General features: G+C 32.1%; 1 protein-coding gene across 1 annotated transcript in view; it reads right to left on the bottom strand.

The window, feature by feature from the left end:
• The window catches only part of HOMER1 (homer scaffold protein 1), a 113,111-nt gene that overhangs the window by 40,559 nt on the left and 48,360 nt on the right, over positions 1–24,192 (bottom strand). Inside the window, exons 4-5 of the mRNA XM_016118826.2 lie at positions 22,050–22,142; positions 12,020–12,159 (exon numbers count right to left, since the gene is read on the bottom strand). Coding sequence (XP_015974312.1) covers positions 12,020–12,159; positions 22,050–22,142 — 233 coding nt within the window. The remainder of the gene's footprint in view (positions 1–12,019; positions 12,160–22,049; positions 22,143–24,192) is intronic.

Below are 24,192 nucleotides of genomic sequence, written 5' to 3'. Positions count from 1 at the left end.
TACGACAACAACAAAAGAATGAGCCAAGATATGATTACATGCAGGAAAATGGCTACGACAGTCTTAAAAGAAATGGCATTTACAAACCAGTTCTACTTTGAAGTCCAGAAATATTATTTGTTTATTTTTCCATTATCTTTGTTAGGAATAATAGGTATTTTGATTTTCAAGAAACAAATTTTCTCCATCAAGGGTTTCTAAGTTTTCTGAAAATTAAGTGGAGCAAGTATGATAGTATTTTGTCAACAGAACAAAACAGAAGATGCCATGCCAAGTCATTTTTTCTTCTGCTACTTGCAGATATCTTAAATGTCACATAGTATAACTATAACAGGAATTCACAGGTAAGTATCTTCTTTAAAGGTATTACTTCCTTTGACTCCGCAAAGTTAAAACTGATAATTGGGTCTTTTAAAATTGCATGTTTCTTCCTTATTAGTTACTCTCTATCAGTCACAGACTATTTGCTTCATTTCAATTAGGATAAACTGTAGATCCTCTTCTTCCATGGGAAATGTTGACTTCATTAAATTCCAAACTAAAGAAAATCACATAAGTCATCTACCAAGGAAAACTGGTTGTCTCCACAGCAGGAAAAAAAATCCAAACGGGTGAATTGATCTTTTCTGACTTTCAAAACAAAACAAAACAAAACAAAACAAAACAGAACAGAACAGAATAAAAAACACCACACAAACTATGCAGCAGAATTTTTTTTTTAAAGTGAGACGTTGGGGAAAGAGAAGGGAGTCTATTTAGGTATGTGATTTTTCTTTATTATTTCTGCCCGAGATATCTATCTCTTGCCAAAAAAAAAAAAAAAAAAAATCCCCAAAATGTGATAATGTCTAATATGATACCTAGTAGATCCTGAGGGTTGTGAGACTTCCTAAAGTAAAATAAATCTCCCTTTCTTGCTATGAAAATTAAGACTTTCTAACCATATATAATAATGACAAAATGGCTTAGCTACGTCTTTACAAAAAGCTAATAAGGTCCATGTATTCTTGGACTCAGATAATACCCAATGATATGGTTCTTCATATAACTTAACAAATTACTAATATACATTCTCTGTATCTCTAGAGAAAAAAAAAATCTGTTTCATAGAGCCAGAGAGACCTTAAGTCTTCCCTTTAATAGTAACTTAGTTTGTGAGTAAAGCATACCCTAGGAATGATCCAATTACAAAAAACTATTAAGCCAAAGAATTGAATATACTTTCTGAAAACACTTTTGCTAACATGCTTCTTCTCCATTAACCTCATGTTGTAGACTTCAGAACAGCTATGAAGGAAATCTCTCTATAGAACTATGTCTAAAGTTTCATATTAAGTATCATGAAGAACTTTTATTGTTTAAAATTTAAAAACTTAAAAAAAAAAAAAACTCTCTTTGGTGCCCCAGGTAAACGAGACTAAAAAAAAATTTGGCCTAATATAACTAGTGACTTAATATTCTACGTTGTATGCACAGACAGTTTTTAAAATGTCCTACAACATGATTATAACATCCTTATATTGCTTAAAGATTATATCAAAGTATGCTGAAAATTCTTTTGGACTACCCACATCCAGAAACATAATCCCTTTAAGATAAACTAGGTAGAAGAACACTGTTGACGTAAAACAAATATTGATCACATAATTGATCATTTCAATAATCATCAGCTAACATTTATATAATGTAATAAGGAAAAAACCATGATTCTTTTCTATAGTAATAATTACACTAGAAATCAGTTATTTGAAATAATTTCATATGCATATTTCTTCTTGTATTTAATAAGAATGTGGTTTATATTCATTGAAATAATGCTATAACTTATCTATTATCATCTTCTAAAGTATATTTATATTCTTCCTCTTTTTAAAGAGGCCATATTTTTATTTTCTTTTAATCAAAAAAAAAACTGAAGAAAAAATCAACTATATCGCTTACAAAATCAGATATAGAAGTAAATGTATCCCCATTGCCACCATCTATAAAAGCTGCTTCACTTATTTTGGAGAAATAAAAAACTAGAAAACTGAAAGTTTTCATATTTTTATGCAGGAAAACTGAGGCCTAATAACGTGCTTTTAAAATATAATGACAGTTGTATAAGGAGAATTTTCCCTCTCTGTCTAGTTCTTTTTCCTTTTAAAATAAACTATCGATTACCTCTGAGAAGTAAATGTAAGGAAAGCATATTGATTGCTATTTGTCTAAGTATAGATTCCCAAAGCTACCAATTGAGGGAAGGAAACCACCAACCAATCAGAATAAATATTAATGGGAAAAACATTAAAAAATCAGGAATATAGGGGAACTTCCTCAACCTGATAAAGAACACCTGTGAAAAACCCACAGCTAACATCGTACTTAAAGGTAAAAGAATGAAAGCTCCTTCCTTAAGATGAGGAACGAGACAGGGATGTCCACTCTTGTCACTTCTACTTAGCATTGTACTAGAGATTCCAGACAGGTTAACTACTCAAGAAAATGAAATAAATGGCACCAAGAATGGAAAGGAAGAAGTAAAAGTATGTCTATTTGTAGGTGACATGATTTTATATACAGAAAATGCTAAGGAAGCTACTAAAAAAACAATTAAAACTAATAAACGACTTTAGCAAGTTTATGATATAAGATCACTATACAAAAATCAATTGTATTTCCATATACTAGCAATGAATAATTAGAAAATGAAATTAGGGGAAAAAATCCGCTAAGGATAGCATAAAAAGAATAAAATACTTAGGAATAAATTTAACAAAAGAAGTGCAAATCTTATACTCTGAAAACTAGACAAAACTGTTGAAAGAAGTTAAAGAAGAGCTAAAGAAACAGGAAATCATCTCTCTTTAAGGAATGAAAGACTTTACATTGTTAAACTGGCCATCCAAATTGTTCTGCAGATTCGATGCAATTCTTATCAGAATCCCAATTGGCTTATTTGCAGAAATTCACAAGCTGACCGTAAAATTCACTTGGAAGTGCTAGGGACTCAAAATAAAACAATCTTGAAAAGGAAGAATAAAGTTGGAGAACTCCCATGGTTTCTTAGCTATGACACCAAGAGCAAAAGCGGATGGGCGGATGGATGGATAGATAAAGAAACTTTTGTTTTAATGTTAATACTGTTAAGAAGGTGATAAGACAACCAACAGGAGAAAATATCTGCCAATCATCTATCTGATAAGGGGTTATTATCTAGAATATACAGACAATAACAAAGAAACAAGCCAATTACAAATGGGCAAAGAATCTGAGTAGCTATTTCCCAAAAAAGATTCACAAATGGCCAATAAGCACATGAAAAAAATGCTCAACTTTAGCCATCAGGGAAGCACAAATCAAAACCACAATGAGATATAACTTCATACCTACTGGAATGGCTATAATCAAAAAGATAACAACAAGTGTTGATAATGATGTAGAGAAATTGGAACACTTATACACTGCTGGTGGAAATGTAAAATGGTGCAGCTGCTTTGCAAAATGGTCTAGCAGTTCCTCCTAAAGATTAAAAGTAGAGTTACCACATGACCTGGCAATTCCACTTCTAAGTATATATCCAGAGAACTGAAAACCTATGTCCACACGATAACTTGTACACCAATGTTCATAGCATCATTATTCATAACACTGGTGGAACTTTCAAAATGTGGCAACAACCTAAATGTCTATCAACTGAAGAGTGGATCAATACAATGCTATATATCTATACAATGGGGTACCGTTTGACGATAAAAGGAAATGAAGTATTTATATATTCTACAACATGGATGAACCTTGAAAACATGCTAAGTGAAACAATCCAGTCACAAAAGTCCACATATTGTATGATTCCACTCATACAGAATGTCCAGAGTAGACAAATCTACAGAGACAGAAAGCAGATTACTGGCTGCCTAGGGTGGGGGTGGCAGGGAGTATGTGAAGGGAAAAAGGAGAAAGACTGCTAACTGGGTGCCGGGTGTGTGTGGAGGGGATGAAAATGTTTTAAAATTGAATGTGGTGATGATTGTACAACTCTGTGAACATACAAAAAAACCCCACAAAACAGTGAATTGCACACTTTAGGTAGTTTGATTGTTTAATATATGAATTACATGTCAATAAAACTTAAGTGATTCCTGTTACAATTAAAAACTAATTATTCTTCATATTGGTATTCATGTTAGCCCTGTCTGGTATATATTTTTAATATTAATGATCAAGCTGTACTAACTTATTTACCCCTTTCTGTCATCTCAGTTACAGTAAAAGCATATATTTATTTACTCAACAAATATATTCATTATCTATTACATACCTAAATGGCTAGAAACTACATGGGATACCAAGAAATGTTAAGTCAACGAGGTTCAGTCCAGAAGCTGAGAATATAGTAAGAGAGTTTATCAAGTAATAGTAAATACATGTTGAACAATGATAAAGATTATGATAATAAGTATCTGAAATGTGATACAGAAATCAAACCCTACTGGAGTTTAGTAGAAGGAAAGTTGTCTCAACCAGGATGGACTTTAACGATCAATGACTTTGGAGACCTCTCTGGTCTAATCTAGCCATTAGCAAACAGTGATGCTGAATACCTCTTTCCTGGACCTGCTTTCAAAGTGGCTGGACTATGTAACAGCAAAAGTTCATACACCTCCAAAGTTTTAACAACAACATTTAGCCTTTGATTTAGAGTCATAAAAATTAGCTATTCTGTCTACATTAGATATATGGCCAAGCCAAACTGTCAATAGAAAATGGCACACTGATAGAAAAAGAATAAATGTGAAATGAACATATATTTCAACTATTTAGTCATATCTATACTTTACATAACCTGTAAGGAAGGTAATCCCTGGAGCATGACAACTTTCAATGCATTTCAGTGAATTAACTCAATTTTTCTCCATGTGAAATGTGAGGTTAATGTGTTATCTCATGAAGCAAAGAGTTGACTACAATCTTTACTTCTGCCAATGTACACAGTACAATTCTCAATTAAAAAAAAAAAATCTATAGTCCTTAAATTCATTTATTTGAATCAAATAATACTTGTGCTGACCTTTGTAAGAGATGAAATTTTTAAAAACACACTTTAGCTATGCCTTTTAAAACAAAGAACATAAATATTGTCTAATTTCATAGAAAATATATCATTGAATCATTGAGAAAAATTATTCTCAAGAATTAAAAATTATTTTATTACAAAAAACGCACATTTTAGCATTTTCCACATAATTTAGGTAGTTAACAGCATGATTTGTTTATTAACACATTATCTTTAAAATTTCTTTATACAAACTAGGAAATTTTAAAGAAAATTAGATTAAGTCTATTTAATTCCAGTCTTACATGACTGATTTTCAAAAAATGTAACTAGTTTTATATTTTAGCTTCAAGGTCTTATGAACCTGTAGGTGTACTTTTAGCTGCTGAGGCACCATACCAAGGGCGTTCAGAACATGTACTCAATTTCTGTGAGAGATATTGTTTCATTCATATGTTTACCGAATGTCTACCATGCTGAGCACCAGGGGTACAAATGAATAAAACACAATCCTTGCCCCAGAAAAGACAAACGTTAATGTTAACCTCTAAATGTCAGTTTGGAGGTAACAGAGATTTAACAAAAAAGGAAACATAATTTAATCTCAGGGCATGAGAGAAAGCTGACTGGAAGAGGTAATGCTGGAGCTTATAAGATATACAGGGGTTGACTACTTGGTGGTTGAGTTTGAGGCAGAGGTGAGGTGGGAATAAGTATGCAGTGTGTATGTGTATGTACGCAGACATTGCAAAGAAAAGGGAGAACAGTCCAAAAACAAGAGAGCAAAGACTTGCAGATGAGCAAAAGTGAAGTTGCTTGGTTCTATGTGGAGGAGCACAACCAATATAGAGTAATTGCTATAGAAGCCCAAAGAGATGAGGCCGCGGGGTGCATTATCAGATGATCATGGACTGGTCTGTATACACCATGCCATTGAAATATTTTAAGGAGGAAAGTGACATGGTCAGATTTTGTGTCTGAGATAATTATTAACACCTCTCAGAGTAACATGTCACCTAGGAGAAAATATCCAATATTCCAAATCTGCAAACTATATCCTTCCAAATTACCTCCACCAAAAATTTACAAGGTTATTACAACAACAGAGATTACTTGCTGGGAATCAGCTTCAACTCCTTATGCTGGGCTAAACCATATATAAATCAGAAATATTCCTTTTGAAAGTCTAAACTAGAAACCAGATAGGTCATCTAGTCCCAATCTCTCTGTTTGGCTTTATTTTTAAAAACCTTTAATATTTTCAAGTGAAACATGAACATTCTACTTTACCATAGACCTCAATTCTTTACTGTCACATACAACACAAATTTCACACACTTATGTGGCTTGCTTGGCTTCTGCCTATGTTTACTTGTGTCTTACCACTATAGCAAGAGGAAAGATAAAAAGCCAAATTCAAAGGAAAAACATTTTCCCTAAGTCCTAGAACAGTCCGTATCACAAACCTCCCTTCCAATGAAATCTCTGTTTCTGGTCTTCTAAGAACAAAAATGGAAGGAAAAAAGAAATGTGTAAAGCCCTCTATAGGGAAAAAATCATAATTAACCTAAGGTTGATCTGTTCCATTCTGAACAGCCACACGTCTAACTTCAACTGGTCATCTTGAAGACAGAAGCTGACAATCACTATGGATGAATTGGTAAACATTTTTGCCATTAATTGTAATAATGCAGAGGGAGGAGAAGGAGAAGGGCCTAATCCCTATTGGAAGTGGGTTAGTAGTATCTTTATATCAAATTAATAGTATTTTTCTTCTTGAAAATAATCTATATAATGCCTGAAAAAAATGCTTCAGCAAATTTTTGCATTTTCGTCAAACTCTTTTAAAAGGCATTAGAAGAAAATAAGGTTAGTTCTAAAAAAAAGTCAAGATAGGGAATTTAAATATACTTATTTAGAAAGCTAATAAATACTCTTGATCACTAAACTATATTTTGTATTGCATTTTATTTAAAAATATATAAAATGCTTTTTGCTTCCTAGAGAATGCAAAACTGTATATATTATCAAATTACTATGGCACTTCTTATAAAATGCTATCTGTTCACAATTATAGTAAAGAAAATTCTGAATTGTGTTGCAATCTCTCATAAACTGTCTTGGCCTTCAAATTAATTTTTTAAATGCTTATCTGATTTTTGAGGCTTGATGGTGGAAGAATAACAATATTTAAGTCAATTGTAACTGCAACAATAAGGGGAATCCTACAAACATATTTTTCACCTGCAATTATATCGATGACAAAACACTTCTGAAATCAAGTCCCAGCTTTATAAAGTTTTATCCAAACAAAAGTTATCTGCAGAAATAATTTCTATTTTAGTCCATAACTATAATCTTATAAGTTTTCTTTACTATTCATAAAAAGAGACAGATGACATATTACAGAGAGTACAGTACCCCAGATCTCTTAAGTCATTCGCTTTTTTCCTGTTTGCATCATCTCTGAAGTAAGCATAAACTATATTTGATTCAAGATAAAGCATTTTTTGTATTTTAACGCATAACTAAAATGATGTGCAAAATTTCCAATGAAATTTAGTTTTTGAAATTGTACAAAAGTCCCTAATCACAGTTTTAAAGTAGTAGCTTTCTGAAATTCTAATAATGAATGAAAAAATTAATCTACTAAATACAAATGGAATGAACTCACCCACATTTCATAAATTTTGGTAAAATTGTAGTTATTCTGATTTAAAGCAAAATCAATATACTAAAGAGTAATGTTTCTGAATATATGCTTTAATGAATATCTGTTTGAAACACACAAAGTGACAGAAAAATCTCTTTAACAGAACAGAAGACACATGCGGTATCCCCAAAATACATAAATTTTAGCAGCACCATGAGAATGTATTATCTAAACATTAGAAGAATTTAAATACAATCAGTGCTTAAAAGAGCCTATTTTCCATTAACAGAAACTATTATTAAAATTTATCAATACAAAAATGGCTTCATAAGCTACTAATGTCTATATATCTGTTCTGAACTCTTGAAAACACAACAGCAGTTATTTATCAATGTTACTGTATATCTGATGATAATAAATTTACAATAAACAAAATTTAAAGTTTTAGTTTTCAGTATTATATTTCACTATTATCATCTAAATGCACCAGGATACTATAAAATTAACTATTTCTAGGAGTATTTTAGATAGCTTTAAATCTTAAAAATAAAAAATCCTAGAATTTATTACTATTAAGAAATAAGGAGTAAATTTCAGAATTCTATACAGCTGATGCTATGAAACAAACAATGTTCCCTGGAACAGAAAATCTTCCCCCATAAGTTTATGCTAGTTTGTTACTATATAGCTACTTTATTTAGTATATAGCTATTCAAAGACTATGGCCTCAAAGGATGCCCAGAAGACTTCAGTGATTTAGAGTGTATACCTGTTCAGTCCCAAAAGGATATTATTATCCAGGTTAAAAATAATTGTTTAAGAACAAATGCCAATCGGATACAATTTCATACCGTTTCCCCAAAGAAATTAATAAACATTTTCATCTTCATGATCTCCCTCTTTTACATATCCCTAAATTTTAAAAAGCATTTAAATAAATATGCTAAAAAAGTATTAATTTATTGAAATTTATTCAATGAAAATGTTTTTGCATAGTTTGTAACAAGGACGTAAAATAGTACTATATCACTTGACTAAGGAGTATTGAGCAGCTCATACATTTTTAAATTTAGTTGTGCAGTATAATTAAAAACCAAAGAGTAAATAATTCAAGTAACTCTATATAATGCCACTGAGTTAGATAGAATATCAAAAGTTATATTAGCCCAGTAAATAAGTTTTTAAAAAGTTCAAATAATTTAAAAAAGTATTTGTGGATAAAATTATATGTCTGGGATTTGCTTTAAAAATAATACAAAAGTGGAAGTGTTGGTAGGGGTAGAAATGAAAAAAGAGTGACCATTTTTTCACAACTATTAAGGCTGGGTGCTATGTTCATGGGAGTTCATAATAGTATTTTCTCTTTCCTATATATCTGAGTAATAAAACTTTTCTTTATCTCTTTACAGCTAAGTAATACTTTTTAAAAAATACATAAGGTTTATAGAGAGTAAAGAACTATAACTATAACTACATTACCAAAATTTTCAGGACCAAATTGGCTTACTAAGTACCTATTACTACAATCAACTCGCAATTAACTTGACTGACTAGATCACTGTTTCTCACATCCTTCCTTTAAAAAAAAAAAAAAGTAGATTAGTGATTATGCTCCTTATTTAGCAGTTAAATAGTTATCAACCAGAACATTTTTTTGCTATTCAGTTTTTCTGTTAAATAAGTACTAAGTAGGCAACACAGTCAATAACATTATAATAACGACGTATGGTGTCAGGTGGGTATTAGACTTACTGGGGTGATGACTTCATAAGTTATCTATAATGTCTAACTACTATGCTGTACACCTGAAGCTAATATAATATCAAATGTCAACTGTAATTGAAAAATAAAGTTTTTTAAAAAAAGTACTAAGGAAGAAAGACAAATGGTCTAAGCCTCAAAATATAGATTTAACCTATCTTCCTCTGCCATGAAAAAAAAACAGCATATCAAGTTTAAACACTTGCACATTTCAGATTTAAATAAAAATTATTCTGATATTCCTTCTGTCTCTAATTAATGGAAACAATGATCTTATCTCTACACAGGTCTCCTAAGATACGAACAGTTATTAGCTTCCTAACACAACAATGAGCTTGTGCTGGGGATTTGATTAAAACCTACCATGAACTAACTGGCAGTAGACAGATATACTAAGTCAAGAGCTGAGCTGCAGTCCTATTGTTTTTATTAATGACCTATGTGACCTAGGACAACTCACCTAACCCCTGAGATTTAGTCTCATGTGCCAAAGGCACATGATTATGACTTTCAGCATTGTAATCCAGCACACACATAAATATGTACATTACTGAAACAAAGTTTCTACTCATTTTGAGTCTTACTCTAATGTTTCCTGTTTGGTTTTATTATATTTTATTTTTCAGAATGCCATGAATAACCTAAATTAATTTCAAATTACCAGTTTAAAAAATCCTGAATTACACCATCTCTGAGGTCTCCTCTAACTCTGATATTTTAAGATTCTAATATTAGCTTCAACATACATTATCTTCCATTTCAGGTAAAAATCAAAAGTTCAGAGAATAAGCCTTCCAAAATCCTATAGCTAAGATAGTTGTACAATAAGAAAACTATAAGATTATGAATTGTCTTTAACATAATTAAAAGCTTAAACTGACCTGTTAAGTTTTATTTTCAGAACTTAAATATCTCAATGGTTGATCTATAGATTCCAGAAGTCAATAAAGCTCTATCTTCAAATTAAAGTAAATAACTCCTATTAGACTCCCAGGAACGAAGAAAATCAATAGATGACGACCAATCCCAGTTAATAACTCCAAATACTGAAGATGAGCAAAACAATAACATTCAGAAAATTTTTGGTGCATAAAGTAATCTAGAAATAGTTGTCATAAATGTTAAATACAAAAGTTCTTGTTTCTAAGTGTTTCACTATTTAATGTGTGTGACACAAGTGTTAGCCAAAGAAATCAAGTTTAAAGTTATGTTTGGTGTGGGTTAAGTCCATTATTAAATGTATGTTAAATATAATTTAATATTTTAAATTTTCCTCCCTCAACATAAATATTTTTTTAAATCGCATACTAATCACGTTTAGCACTGTAAATTTTAACTGTAACTGCGTATTTTAAAAACCTGTATGTTTTATAAATCACATAGTCTCCAGATCAGAGGAACTAAAAATGCTCATGTGTTCATTTTTATAGCTACAAAAAAAGAGTATGCCTATACTGTAATAAAGTGTAATTCTAAGATATGGCTACTGTTTATGCAACCTATTAGCATTTTTAGAAACAAATCAGAATAGTGTCACAGTCAAATAGTTTCTACCCATTTGTCCCTGAAGAAAACATCTCCTCCTCTTCCTCAGTCTGACAATGAAGTTCCTCAGTGTTAGTCTCTAATAAACCTAATCCTGTACACCTAATAGTCAATAAATTCAATAACAATTAAAAGTCTCATGAAAGAGTGTGGAATATTTCACTTCACAGATCTTCTGAACATGCTAAAGAATATAATTTTAAAAAATTGTACCCAAAAAAGATTCACATCAAAGGGAAAACTTTTCTTAATTTAAACTATAAGTACCTAGTCAAAAGGTTCCAAAGAAAGATAAAAATTAACTTTAAGACAATGACTGATAGGTATGTTTACATTTGCAATACTGCAGTTTCACAGACCTCCTTACATCCAAACATACTACAGTATGGCCAATAATTAATGTAACTGGTTTGTAATACATTTAGGATAAACTGTATCTTTTTTAAGAAAGTATCTAATTCTTTTAAAATTCAGAAGTATGTGAAGCTTTATCTTCTATTAGTTGGTATACAAAAATAATTCTGACATTAACAGGTTCATTCTAGAAGTTACTCCAATAATTTTCTTCTTTTTGTGAAATTATACAGTGAGATCGCCCAAGACTATGGTAAAGCTAAATTTCAGAGTAGGAAGCCTATTAAAAAAATTATAACTCTCAAGAATATACATGAAAATGTAAACCAGGTTACCAAAGGGGGCCTTTTAGGGACTATGTTAAAAAAAAAAAAAAATCAAAGAGTTTTACAACAATATGTATATTGTTTCACTGAAAAACAATCTGTATTATAATTAGCTCAGTAGCCCTTTTTCTACATAGATAAAAGAAATGTTCATCCCAGTTCATCTAGGCAACTTTAAGTTATTAACATCTTTCCGACATTAACAAAAAGTCAAAAATAAAAAAAATTTAAAAAGTCTAACCTGGAATTTTCACTCAGGGTTGTAACTTTGCAAGATTTATCTGAAACCCAAATAACTTTTTTTACACATTTTACTTAATCATGATGGTTGAACTGAATCTGTACCTATGTGAAAATGATAATGCATTCTGAGTTGGTTCAGCTCTTGGCTCTGAGTTCTGTGTCACATCAGGTGTTCTTTCATCATCTGTCCCATTGATACTTTCTGGTGTTAAAGGAGACTGAAGATCCCCGCCTGCTGATTCCTTAAAAACAAAGAGGGGTAGGGTAGTATTATATTTCTGTTAAAACACACAAGGTCATCTTAAAGTTAAAACTGACTCTGATGTATGCTTATTTATAAACCATATTTCAATTGAAATCTAAGTAGAAGACTTAAAAAATAAAATTTGAAGGAGAAGTAATTTTTTTAAAGTAAAGCAACTCATAAGAAAACTTCTGACATGTAATACAATTTAGAAATGTAGTTTCAAAGAACTGAAAAACTTTTGGATTTATATAAGCAACTAATTGGTTAGAATAAAAGATATCCAAAGAATATCTTTGAGAAGAAAAAGAAGATAACACAAAAACACATGATGTGATTTTATTTGGGAGTAGGAAGGCACAGAAGAGAAGAAAATCCTCAATAAGTTTTAATTTTTTTTCTGCCCTACTTTTCAATTCCTAGAGTTATTTTAAAAAGAAACCAGAAATATCTCTATAACATATTATACATAATGATGTTACTGTATTTCCACTTTTCTTGCCGGCTACTCATAATGGAATTATTTTTCTTCACAAAATTTCCTGTCTTACTTTTACTTTTAATTAAGATTTGCCTATCAAGGTAAATTTATACCTCTGGAAAATAAATGGAATTCAAAATGAAGCTCCAGCTGACATTTCTCCTTATAACTGTCATTATCAGATTATCCAAATTCAATATTAGAAATTAGAATGAGGGGGTCACTTGATAAACCTGCTAACCAGGGGAGGGCTTAGCACCAGATGGTTAAAGAATTTTGGTGGTCCCTTGTTATCTCTGGGCAATAAAACCTCACAATTGAAATATTAGGCTATGTTAGGGAACAAAATGAAAACTCAGTGTCCAACAGGATATGGCCATAATCTGTCAACCTAAAGGAATAAAAGATTTCCTCAATTAAAAATAAGACTAAGTGTAATACAGGACAATGTTTACAATTAGAAAAATACATGAAAATATAAAGATAAATCTAGGTTAAGATAACATATGCTTTACATAAAAAATACTGCACATGAAGTAGTACTAGAAAGAAATATGGAAAGAATGTGGTGAATCTAACTTTCTTTTGGGAGCTTTTGGTTTTATACTGCTGTATATATTTCACATTTAAATATTTTAACAAATAGTACCATATGTTATAAATTACATAGCTATCAAAGCTCAAAAGGCAACTCTCATGATTCCATATTACCACTTAACTGTTTTTCAATTATTAATGGAACCTTTGTTTTGACTTTTAATTTCACTCTTATTAAATCTTTCTCCTAAATCTTCTTTGTTTCCATTAATTGTCAGTGCATGAATAAAGTTTACAGTATAATGTGACAACATAAAATTGTTTTACAACAAAGTCAAATCCTATTAAGTGAATAATGGGAACAGTATCCAAAGTGACTATTTCTCAAGTACGGACCATATCGATTAGCCAGAAAAAGTTTAAGCAGCCAGTAAGAAACTATGTTATTGTCTTTGGTTTCAATAAACCAGGACTATTTTTCTCCAATAAAGGCCAAACCAAACTAAAATAATCAAGGCTGGCTGTACAATCAGCAAAACAGAGAACTGGCTTAGACCTGATTTAGTGGAAATGATGACAGAAACAAACTGCCTTGTTAACCTGAAAGGACATAACCAGCATTAGCCATCAAGGATTCATTCAGGGATTTGCTGGAAACGGTTGACAAGAATGTGAGGGACAAAAATAGATTAGGATTAAAAGAGAGGGACGAAGAGGAGTAGTAGTTTGATTTCTGGTTCTTACTACCTTCTGGAGAAAGATTAGGAAAATTAGCATAGGTTTTGGGGAGGCTAGAAAAGTACAAAGACTGTTCTCAGCGGCAAGCTAAGGAGAGAAAGAAAAGGAAAAAAGGATATGGGTTGCAACAATTCAAAAATCTCAACACGGAAAGTTTTTCTCCAGAAAACTTGAATTATTAGCTATATTTAATGAAAGGCACATTTAATCACCTTAGATCCTCATATCTAAAATAAAAACAAAACGTCTAAAGCATGGATTTTAAAAGTAGGTTCTTTTAAAAAAAAGAATATTTGCTCATAAGAACAAGAAAAGGTTTCAACAGCACATAAGGACATAAAAGGAAAATGAAATGCTCTCGCCCTCCAACTCCCCCACAGGTGGCCAAAAGTATTCTGTGAAATCTTCCAGAAATTTTATAGTGCCAAAAATAGCACCATGAAACTTGTCTTATTTAATGTATTCTAAACATTTAGTTCTTTTATAATCTAAATTTTGTGTAATTTTTAAACATTCAACTTTAGTTATTCCTTAAAAAGACCTATACTTTATATAAAACCAACATTGTATATCTCTAAATCAAACATTATAATGAAAAACTTGTAGATATATTTATTAGACTATAAACTTTTGAAAAAGGATAATTTTTTAATAAAGAGAATCCCAAGCTAATATGGCTATTTCTTATAAATATTTAAGAAAAAAATTATCAAATAATCTCTTTGATATATTCATGTATAAATATATGTATATGCACATGGAAGTTGGTAAAAAAAAAAAGTAAAATGTAAAAAATAACTAAAAACTGAGATTTAATGACCTATCATCTTTATGACCTTATTTTGGTAAAATTTATCACATCTCATTTTGTTTCTGGGAAACTCCCCCCACACCCCATATCAAAACAATATGAAAAAGAAAAATTACGGTCAAATGAAAGAAAAATATTTTTGTATATTAAAATCTTAGAGAACATCAAGGAAGCCAAAACTAACAGATGTGACCATATTATAAAAAAAGGAGCCTGATCAGAGATTCAGGAAGTGCTGCATCTTAAGAATTCTCTCTTCCTACACATTTGTGAAGTAGCAAGAAAGCCCTCTACCTCACTCCACGCCCTCTCTCCCCCGCAGCAAAAAAAAAAAAAAATATATATATATTCAGAATCACATAAAAAAAAAAAAAAAAAAAAAAAAAAACGACCTTGACCTCACTCCAGGCTCTCAGTAATGTGCTTAAATAGTAGGAAGGTGGGGTAGAAGGGATGTGGCAGCACTGCCTTTCCCTGCTAGGCCAAGTACCACCAACACCTTCCATTTAATAACAGAATAAAGCCTAAATTTTTTTTAGCATTTTTTAATTTTATTATTAGTTTCAAGTATACAATATATTAGTTAGACATTTCTCTAGTTTATGAAACGATGCCCCCGATTACCACCCCTCTGCCTCTACACATAGCCATTACATAGGTTACTGCTGACTACACTCCCTATGCAGTTAAAGACTAAAATTCAAATTCTTGCTAGCGTCATCTTTTTTGGCTTACGTAAAACAGGGCCCTTCTCTGTATCATTTAATAAACAATCACAGAAGACTCATTCTACTTTAGTCTTTTATATTTAAGTGAAGATGACAAAGCCACTCTTCTAAGCAAAGGCTCTGATAAGAAAAATTGGGGAAGGACCTAACGGAGTTGAGTCCCACAGTTATGGAAATGGAAAGAAATGCTAGGAATGAGAGACAGAAGAGCAAAAGATGAAGCTGAGATAAAATGTTTACTGTTATAAATCATTCCCTATACCTGGTTAGGGTTCAGAGCTACTATCGCTGAAATCCCATTTCTGACAACCACAGCAGTTCTTGTCATAGGACTCTTTGGATGGATTAATTTATGCTCTTCCTTCCTTTTCTAAGGTGACTGATGCTCAGGGCTAGTGAGTTAATCAATACTCTGTATGTTTTTGTACTCACCAGCCGAATTAAATTCTTACCAAGTGTCAGCTGTATTTGTCGCAAACATGTTTAAGTAATTTGTTTTTACATAATTATATAGCTGAATTAAATATTATGTAAACTAATGAAATTTGAATACAAAACTAGAGTGGTTATTTTAATAAAAACCAAACCAAATGCTCTGAAATGACTAAAAAATAAAATAAAACCCACAATTGAATTAAGTATATGCAATATACTATTAAATAATACATATACTACCACAAAATATCAGGAAAAAAACATAAAAATCTACTAATATAACATTCGGATTTCTTTATAAGTGCCAAAGTTTAGTTAGCTCTAACTACAGAAAAAATACCCAGGAAATTGCAGATAATTATCAGTATGGTTTATGTAAGAAAAATAACATGGAACTCTAATCAACAGATTCATATTTAAAGCAAAGGAGGCTTCAGCTTTAAATCAAAATATTAATAATGAAATAAAACATAACATTATTGAATTTTAATTTATAAAATTAGAAGAATTTAAAAAGATTCTTCACATTAACTGACTTTTTGGATTGACTCATCAAATACTGGCTTTGATTCCAACAAATAAGAGGACTTGTGTTGTAGCACTCCCTATCTTCCCAACCTAACCCACTCCCCTTCTAAGGGCCCTTCAGCCTCATCGAGATTCACAATCTCTTGGCCCTCTGCTAATATGCTGCTTCGTCAGGCTCAATCTGGCTTTATTTCTCTCCATACACCAGAAAACCAATCACCTTAATTATACTCTCACTAACATCATTCCCAATTTTCAGGCTTCCTTTACCTTCTTTATATAATACCTATTTTGTCAATTTCCAATTTCATGTTGACTGAACTGTCATTCTCTATTCTTATGTGCCCAAGCTACCAAAAGCTATATGAGAAAATACTGTTAAATATGCTGATTAGTGTTACGAAGATCATTTTGAGCTCTAACTTTAATTATGCTTTTGAAGTTCCAAATAATATTTAATTTACTTATACCTCCTTCATCTTTTTTTCTTTACCTAACAGCTGTTACAAACCTCTGTTCAAGCCTTCTCTCTTTACTTGTCCTTCCTCTCAGTGAATGATGTAATTCTTCCTTCACAGAGAAAACAGAAATAATTGGCGTATACTTCCTCAATCACCCTATCTGTATCTGAATCCATTTTTATCCTTCCCTCCTATCTCAGATAAAGTAGCTCATTTGTTTCCATTCTCCCCCCTCACATTACCTTCTGCACAACGCTCCAACAATGATCCTTTCCGTCTATTCTTTTTTCCTTCACTGATTCCTTCCTTACATTTAAAAACATATTCAAGTCACTCCTACACACACATTCTAGAAAAAAACATTCTTAGCTCCACATCCTCTTGAGATTACCACGCTAACTTTTTCTCTTCATAAAGAAGAAACAAATATTTATTACTTATATTCTCACTACCAAACATTTCAGTCTCAAGAATATCCAAAGTCACCTCCCTTCATTCCAGAAACTCCTTCACATTGCCCTTTCTTCACCAATAGTTCACCTATAATTACAGTGAACTCCAGTTTATTCGGTTGAAAAGTCCTAAGTCCCATTCTATTGGAACTCTGCCTCTAACACTGCCAAATCATCACCTGTAACAAAATGCTCTTCTCTTGACTTCTGTGCTAACATTCTCTGCTGTTTCATTTCCTACTTCTACTCAGTGTCTCTCCCTGTATTTCCCTCAAATTTCTTAAGTGACCATCTTATATGATAACTTTTGACTCTTGTCTCTCCTCTCTTTCCATTCTATTTATTTCTGGATGATATCATTCTTACCTACAGCTTTATTACATGTTTGTTGATGACTCATGAGACAACTCCAATTCCAAATTTCTAACTACCCACAGGACATATCCACCTGGATGCCCCATTAATATACAAATTCAGTATCTGAAGTGGAAATCCTCTTCTTAAAGTCATGCTACAAACCAAGAAGTCTCAAAAACATCAACTCTTCCTTTACCACCCTCCTTCACCCTCACCATTCCCTTAATTCCCACATTTCCTTCAAGTTCAGCCAATTTTACCATTGTTGCTTCTATTCCCTCCTCTCTATTCTCACTGCCAATACCTAGTAAGTAGACCCAATACAGAACTGGATAAATATTCCATTGAGACAAGTAACAGGATTAGAGACATTTAAGTCCAATATCCTTACTCTGGACAGCAAATAATAATTTCCAGAGAATTCTAGTTAAGCTTTCCTGAGGTTGTAAAAGTTGTTCTTAGGGTATCAGATTCAGTAAAACATTTGTTATGTGATACTAAGAATGTATCACATTAATTTGTGGGTATTCACTAATTCTAATGGTATACATGTGGGCCAGATATATAAATAATATAGTTTAGGGTAGTAACACTTGGCTAATACAGACCACCTTTCAAAAAATTCCATTTATATCAAGTTAAAGAAAATCTAAAACACCTGAAATTTATTGTACTTATAATGTCCGAAGAGATTACATAGTTCAAATTTCTGACCTTATGAATTCAAGAACTACTACCTAGACAGGTCAACTGACTTTCACAGGACCAAACAGCTAGTCAAAAGACCCTAATAATCAGTTACAAAAAACTAGCACCTTATTTGGGTAAATACCATGTCATTAAAAATAACATTTAAATAATTATGATATTTATAATAAAGCCAAAGAAATTTTGTTTTTATTTCTTTACATACACACACACGCATATATATATTCCACTTTTTCTATAAAGTGAATTCTAAAAAATCTGGAGAAAAAAATCTAGACATATTAAATATAAATCAAGAGAGCTACTGCAATATATTGAAAGCTATAGAAAAAAAATCCACAACTTTTGGTTGGCTATAGGCAACTGATGAAGGATACTCAGGTTCAATTTATTCCTACAGATGTAACCTTGATGAAGACAACATTATCTGACATGATCACATATGTACATCAAGTACGCAACTGTAGCTCAAGGGTCTAAGAATGGGGAAGGGGCTAACTTTGCTCCAAATGCCAGATTCCTTTCATCACACGCCTTTAGGGAGGTGGAATGGTTTATCTTCAGCACAGCTTCTCAAAGTGTGATCTCCAGATTAACATTGTCAGCATCTCCTGGAAACTTGTTAAAAAAATGTAAATTCTTGGGCCCCATCTCAGCCCTACCAAATCAGAAATGCTGGGGATGGGAAAAGAAATTTGTGTTTTAACAAGTCTCCCAGGAGATTCTGATGCAGGCTTTATTCAACTAAAGCATCTGTGTTTTTCTAAATAACTCTTACGCACCAAATCCTATGTCAAGGCTTTACACCCTTATCTTCACCACACAACTACATGACCAACAACAGCCATTAACATTTATTAAGCATTTACTATATGCTAAAGCACTTTGTAATCCTCGTTTAATTCTTACAATCACTCTATAAAGAGATATTGTTCTTATTCCCATTTTATAATTCTTTTAAAAAATAGTTATTTGCTTAAGTTTAGAAAACTAGTAAGGGTTAGAGCCTAGATTCAAAGTCAGACTACAGAACCTACATTATTGCCATTATCATATGATACCATCATAAAACCATCTGTCATAATAACATTGCCATTTATCATACCTATTCCTCTCAACAATATTCATGTTTCAAATGTATAAGCAGACTTCGGTTAAGCAATTTTCCCAAGATCACATACTGACAGAAAAATAATTTATGTCTAAGTCTGTCTGACTTGAAAATCCAGACTCTTAACCAGTTTGTTATTCCTCCTTAAATAAAAAGAGAAACTATGACCAACTAAATGTCTATTATTATCAATTATCTCATAAACCAGTTAGAATCAAGCTCTGCTCTCCAGCTGAATAGGCTCTAAGTGGCCAGTAATCATACATTTCAAACTAAAACAGAAATATTAATGACATCTGTAACAAACTGTTACAAAAAAAAAAAGGAAGGGAAGAAAAGAGAAATGAAAAGAAATACCTTTTTTTTTTCACTATATCTTTCTGGTTTTTGTACATTAAATTAACAATCAAGACTTCAAATGGTTTGAAAAGCTAAAGTCAGTACAGTTTGGCTCTCAAATACTGATGAACTTAAGATATTTCTTTATTCCTTATATTTCATAGCATTATGCAAATACAAACATTTAGATCTTTTCTTTTGATAAAAGTAAAGGCTTAATGACACTCCTTCCACGAAAGAGAAGCAGGTATCATGGCCAATTAAACAAAAACAAGTTATGATTGGAGAAACAGAAACTAAGTACAATGGCAAAGTGTAATCCATTACAATTTTATTGGAGACCTTTGAGTGTTCTTTTACTGAATGTTCTGTAGCATCCTCTTATAACACTAGAACTGAAGTTCCCAACATGCACTGGTACTATTTTAAATAGGCTTTTATACTTAAAAGTATAACTAAACCATCATAGCACTTAGGGAATATAGATTCAAAGGAAGTTTCAAAATAATCATTCGTGCTACTCCACGTCACTGTTAGTACGGAGGAAGTATAATGAAGCTTTGGCTTCAATCCAGGGTATACCTTTAGTCTATGAGAAAATATGTACTTTAAACATACTGCACAGAGCTCTCCTTTCCTGTAAAAAAACAAACAAACAAACCAGAAACTCAAAACTCTTCATACCAGTAGGATTTGCCAAACAGAGTTTGATGCCAGGGTGGGGAGGAAGGTGAACAGCAAAGAGTTTTCTAAAATGTTCCAAATATCTGACTAGTCACTAGATTCCAAGACAATTCCTATTTTATTCCTCAAGAAAGTTTTATATCTGCTACTCCTATTATTCCAGATAAACATTTGTAATATCTGATTCTTCTTTTTCATAAAGCTTGAGTACACTTCAAAACAATTACTATAAAAAAGCACAAAGCTGAACTCTACTCTAGACAATTGAGATAAAAATTAATTTTAGAAAATTATTATTAAAAAGCTGAAATAATTGGCATTATATATGAATCATACTACGTACATTAAAACCTTTGTAGAAGTACTGAAATGTAACTAATGAACTTTACTTGGAGATATAATTAATTTCCAACTTAAAATAAAGTAAGATGTTCTAACTGCCCGATTTGAGTGTACTTCAAAGTCAAGTAGAACAAACTGTACTGTTAAATGTTTATGTTTTCTGTATATTATGATATTTTAACATCTTAAAAAACCTTTCTAGCCACCCAATTATTAGAGATAGGAAGGGGTAAAGTGAGAGCATGTATCTGATATGAAACTAACCAATCCAGGGCCATACCTCCTCTACCTGGCCCATGCACCCCAAAAGACAATACTGCTCTGCCTCAATGATCTCAGGACTAGGTACCAGACAACTATGTGCCACCCCTATAATTTAGAGCTCACAGAAATTATTGAAACTAGCAACTCCTACCTTGCCCTGCCCTACCATTTCCATGGAAACCCCAATACAGGCTCTACCCTCAGCTGTGCCCATGCTCCTTGCTTTCTACCTCGGACCATCCTGAGCCCAGACGTGTGCCATACCTCCTGATTCTAGGACCTGAATGTATAATAAGCTTTTGTTTTCCTGAGCCTCTCCCATGTCTCCTCCAGTGGTTGCACCTTAGTGACCATCCCAGAACACAAGTGATAGGCCAATCTATGTTCTATATGTATGATTGTTTTTAAGTTGTATGCATATTAAAGAATCTGAGTTTTAATTACTAACCTAATTACCCCCTAACCCCAATTCTTGTAGATATTGGTGTATGGGGGAGGAAACCTTTCCCTACTAGTATAGATTAACTGAATGGTACATTCCTAGGTCCATTTTGGAAATTTCCTTAATTTTGCCATTGTTTCCTTAAATTTAACTCTGGCCTAAAAAATGCCATCTAAAATGAACAAGGTTCTACCAGAAGGGAGGAAGGAGGAGAGAGGGGGGAAGCAGATGGGGTAAAAGGGGTAAAATATGTGGTAACAGAAAAAAATCTAACTATGAGAGGTGAACACACAATGTAAATATATATATATGCCTTACTGTCAAAATGTACAGCTGAAACTTACCGGATTTCATTAACCAATGTAACCAATGTAGCCGGATTTCATTAAACAATGTAACCAATTAATTTAAAGAAATAGAAAAATAAAATTAATAAAGTTCATAAATCAGAATGGAAATTAAATACCCACCTGTGAAGGTGTACTGGTAAGTTCCATCTTTTCTTGCGATTTTTCCTTTGCTAGTCGAGCAGCTTCTTTAAATTCCTGAAACTTTTCTGCAAACTGAATTTATAAAGACTATATACATTAACCAAGCAAAAATAAGTCACGATGCCCACTTTTACCTTAGTTTTCATTCATTTTCTCAATAACCTACTCTTCTTACACAAGCATCCTAGCCCTCAAACCAATTACAGGTATAATATGAAAATGACAGGAAAAGAAATCTAATACCCAAACATCTGTATACTATAAAGTATTTTGACGAATCTCATTCAAAAACATCATGATATAACTAAGTTAGGATCTGGCATCGGCTAACTTATCTATGTCTCTCCGTGGTTGTTCAGATATACTTTACTAAGACCAAGGTTGGGGATACAGGATGGGAGTGGAATCAGTAAAGATGGGCATACTACATTTGTTTATCATGGAAAAAAATTGTGTCTCTTAAGTATCTACTCCTAAGCATCTCAGTATTTGAAGCATGCTTTTAACTTTACTGTAATATATACTCTTGTATTATATAAGGCATTTTATTTTCAACAATGCAAATAGTAATAGTTAATATTATCACTAGCTGACATTACTAAATCTTCATTTCTAAAGATTCCTAAACAGCTAACGTACAGTAGCAGAAAAGAATTAACATGACCCCACAAGGTCTTTAACATTGTTGACAATTTTTTAAAATTAGTGTACATGAAATGCTAATTCTTAGGAACTCATGGGACTCTATAAACATCAAGGCCACAAACAGTATCTATTTGTTTTGGAAGTGGAAGCTAGTTCACTACTATTCTCAGAAAGAGTAAGTTAGGGCTGCAAAATAACCAAAATAAAAAATCTAAAATCTCTATGCAACTGAAAACACTTGTTAGAGTTGGCAATAAAAGTATAAAATTACAATTCCCTCCTCAAATCCTATAAACCAATCCTAATTTGATTTCCATCTTGGGAAGAAAAGCTTAGGTAGGAAATGGTCCTGATATTATGACCTGCGTTGGGAAGATGGAGGAAGGTCAAAATTCAAATTTTCATTATTACAACTTTTCCTTCTTGTTTTAAACCTTGTCACTTCCAATTACAACTTGTAGATCAAGAAACTGAATCTGTATTGCCATACTTCTCTACTTGAAGAGAATACCCCCCTTATTGGAAAAAATCTGAATACAAATCTAAAAAGGCCTTATGTTGGTTGGAATGAAAAACAAAACCATAATTAACCTCTTTTCATGTAATAATCTGTGGCAGATGAAGTTTTTTCTTATACTAACTTAGCATTCCAAAGTAGTTAATGTTTAAAACCCTTCTCAACTTCATAAAGACACTATTGATAATTTTTAAAGGCTTAGGTTTCCATGATAACAAATACAAATTAGTCAGCACTGTAACAATCCAAGCAAAGTTAGAACTGTCCTCATATACCAACCTTAGGAGATCATACATTTTTTCCAAAATTGTTATTCTACCCTACTTTGAGAGGCTTTTGTCTACAATTGCCTTCAGAGCCTTCTCTAAACCCCTATAATGTTTTAATTCACTTACATATTTAATACCAAAATATTTACATATTTGCTTCATTTATATAAAAGATTATAAACTCCTTTGGGTCCTGTACAATCTATAAAGAATCGACATTGGTCTTTGTGGTAGCTTGGAAAATAGATAATTTTGTCATATTTGGACCAAAACAGTCTAAAAAGACTAACTGCAAGCTCTTGGAGCCAAGTCTAGTGAATAAATAAACCAGACTTGGCTCTGAGTGATAACAGGTTGTTTCCTAATAGTCAATCCACACTCAAAATACTAGGATTCACTAGTGGTAAGGTCAGTCAAAAGCATATTTTTTTATTTTTTTACATGGACAACTTTTATTTTCTATTTCTACTTTGTACACTTAATTATTACCATTAAACACATTAGTTGAAATGGAGATGGACTGATTACTTTTTAGAGGGTTGTAAAACTCCAGTCATTTAATGGCTCAACTAGTGAAAGATATGGAAACTTGCATTTGGGAGGGGAATATTATTCAGAAGTAAACTGAAGCCCTTGGTTTCTGATAGTGACCCCCTAGGCTTTCGATGCTAAAGCCAGTTGTGCAAAATCC

This window comes from Rousettus aegyptiacus, unplaced genomic scaffold (assembly GCF_014176215.1).
Source record: "Rousettus aegyptiacus isolate mRouAeg1 unplaced genomic scaffold, mRouAeg1.p scaffold_m13_p_8, whole genome shotgun sequence".
Taxonomy (NCBI): domain Eukaryota; kingdom Metazoa; phylum Chordata; class Mammalia; order Chiroptera; family Pteropodidae; genus Rousettus; species Rousettus aegyptiacus.
This window is presented reverse-complemented; position numbering and strand designations above follow the sequence as displayed.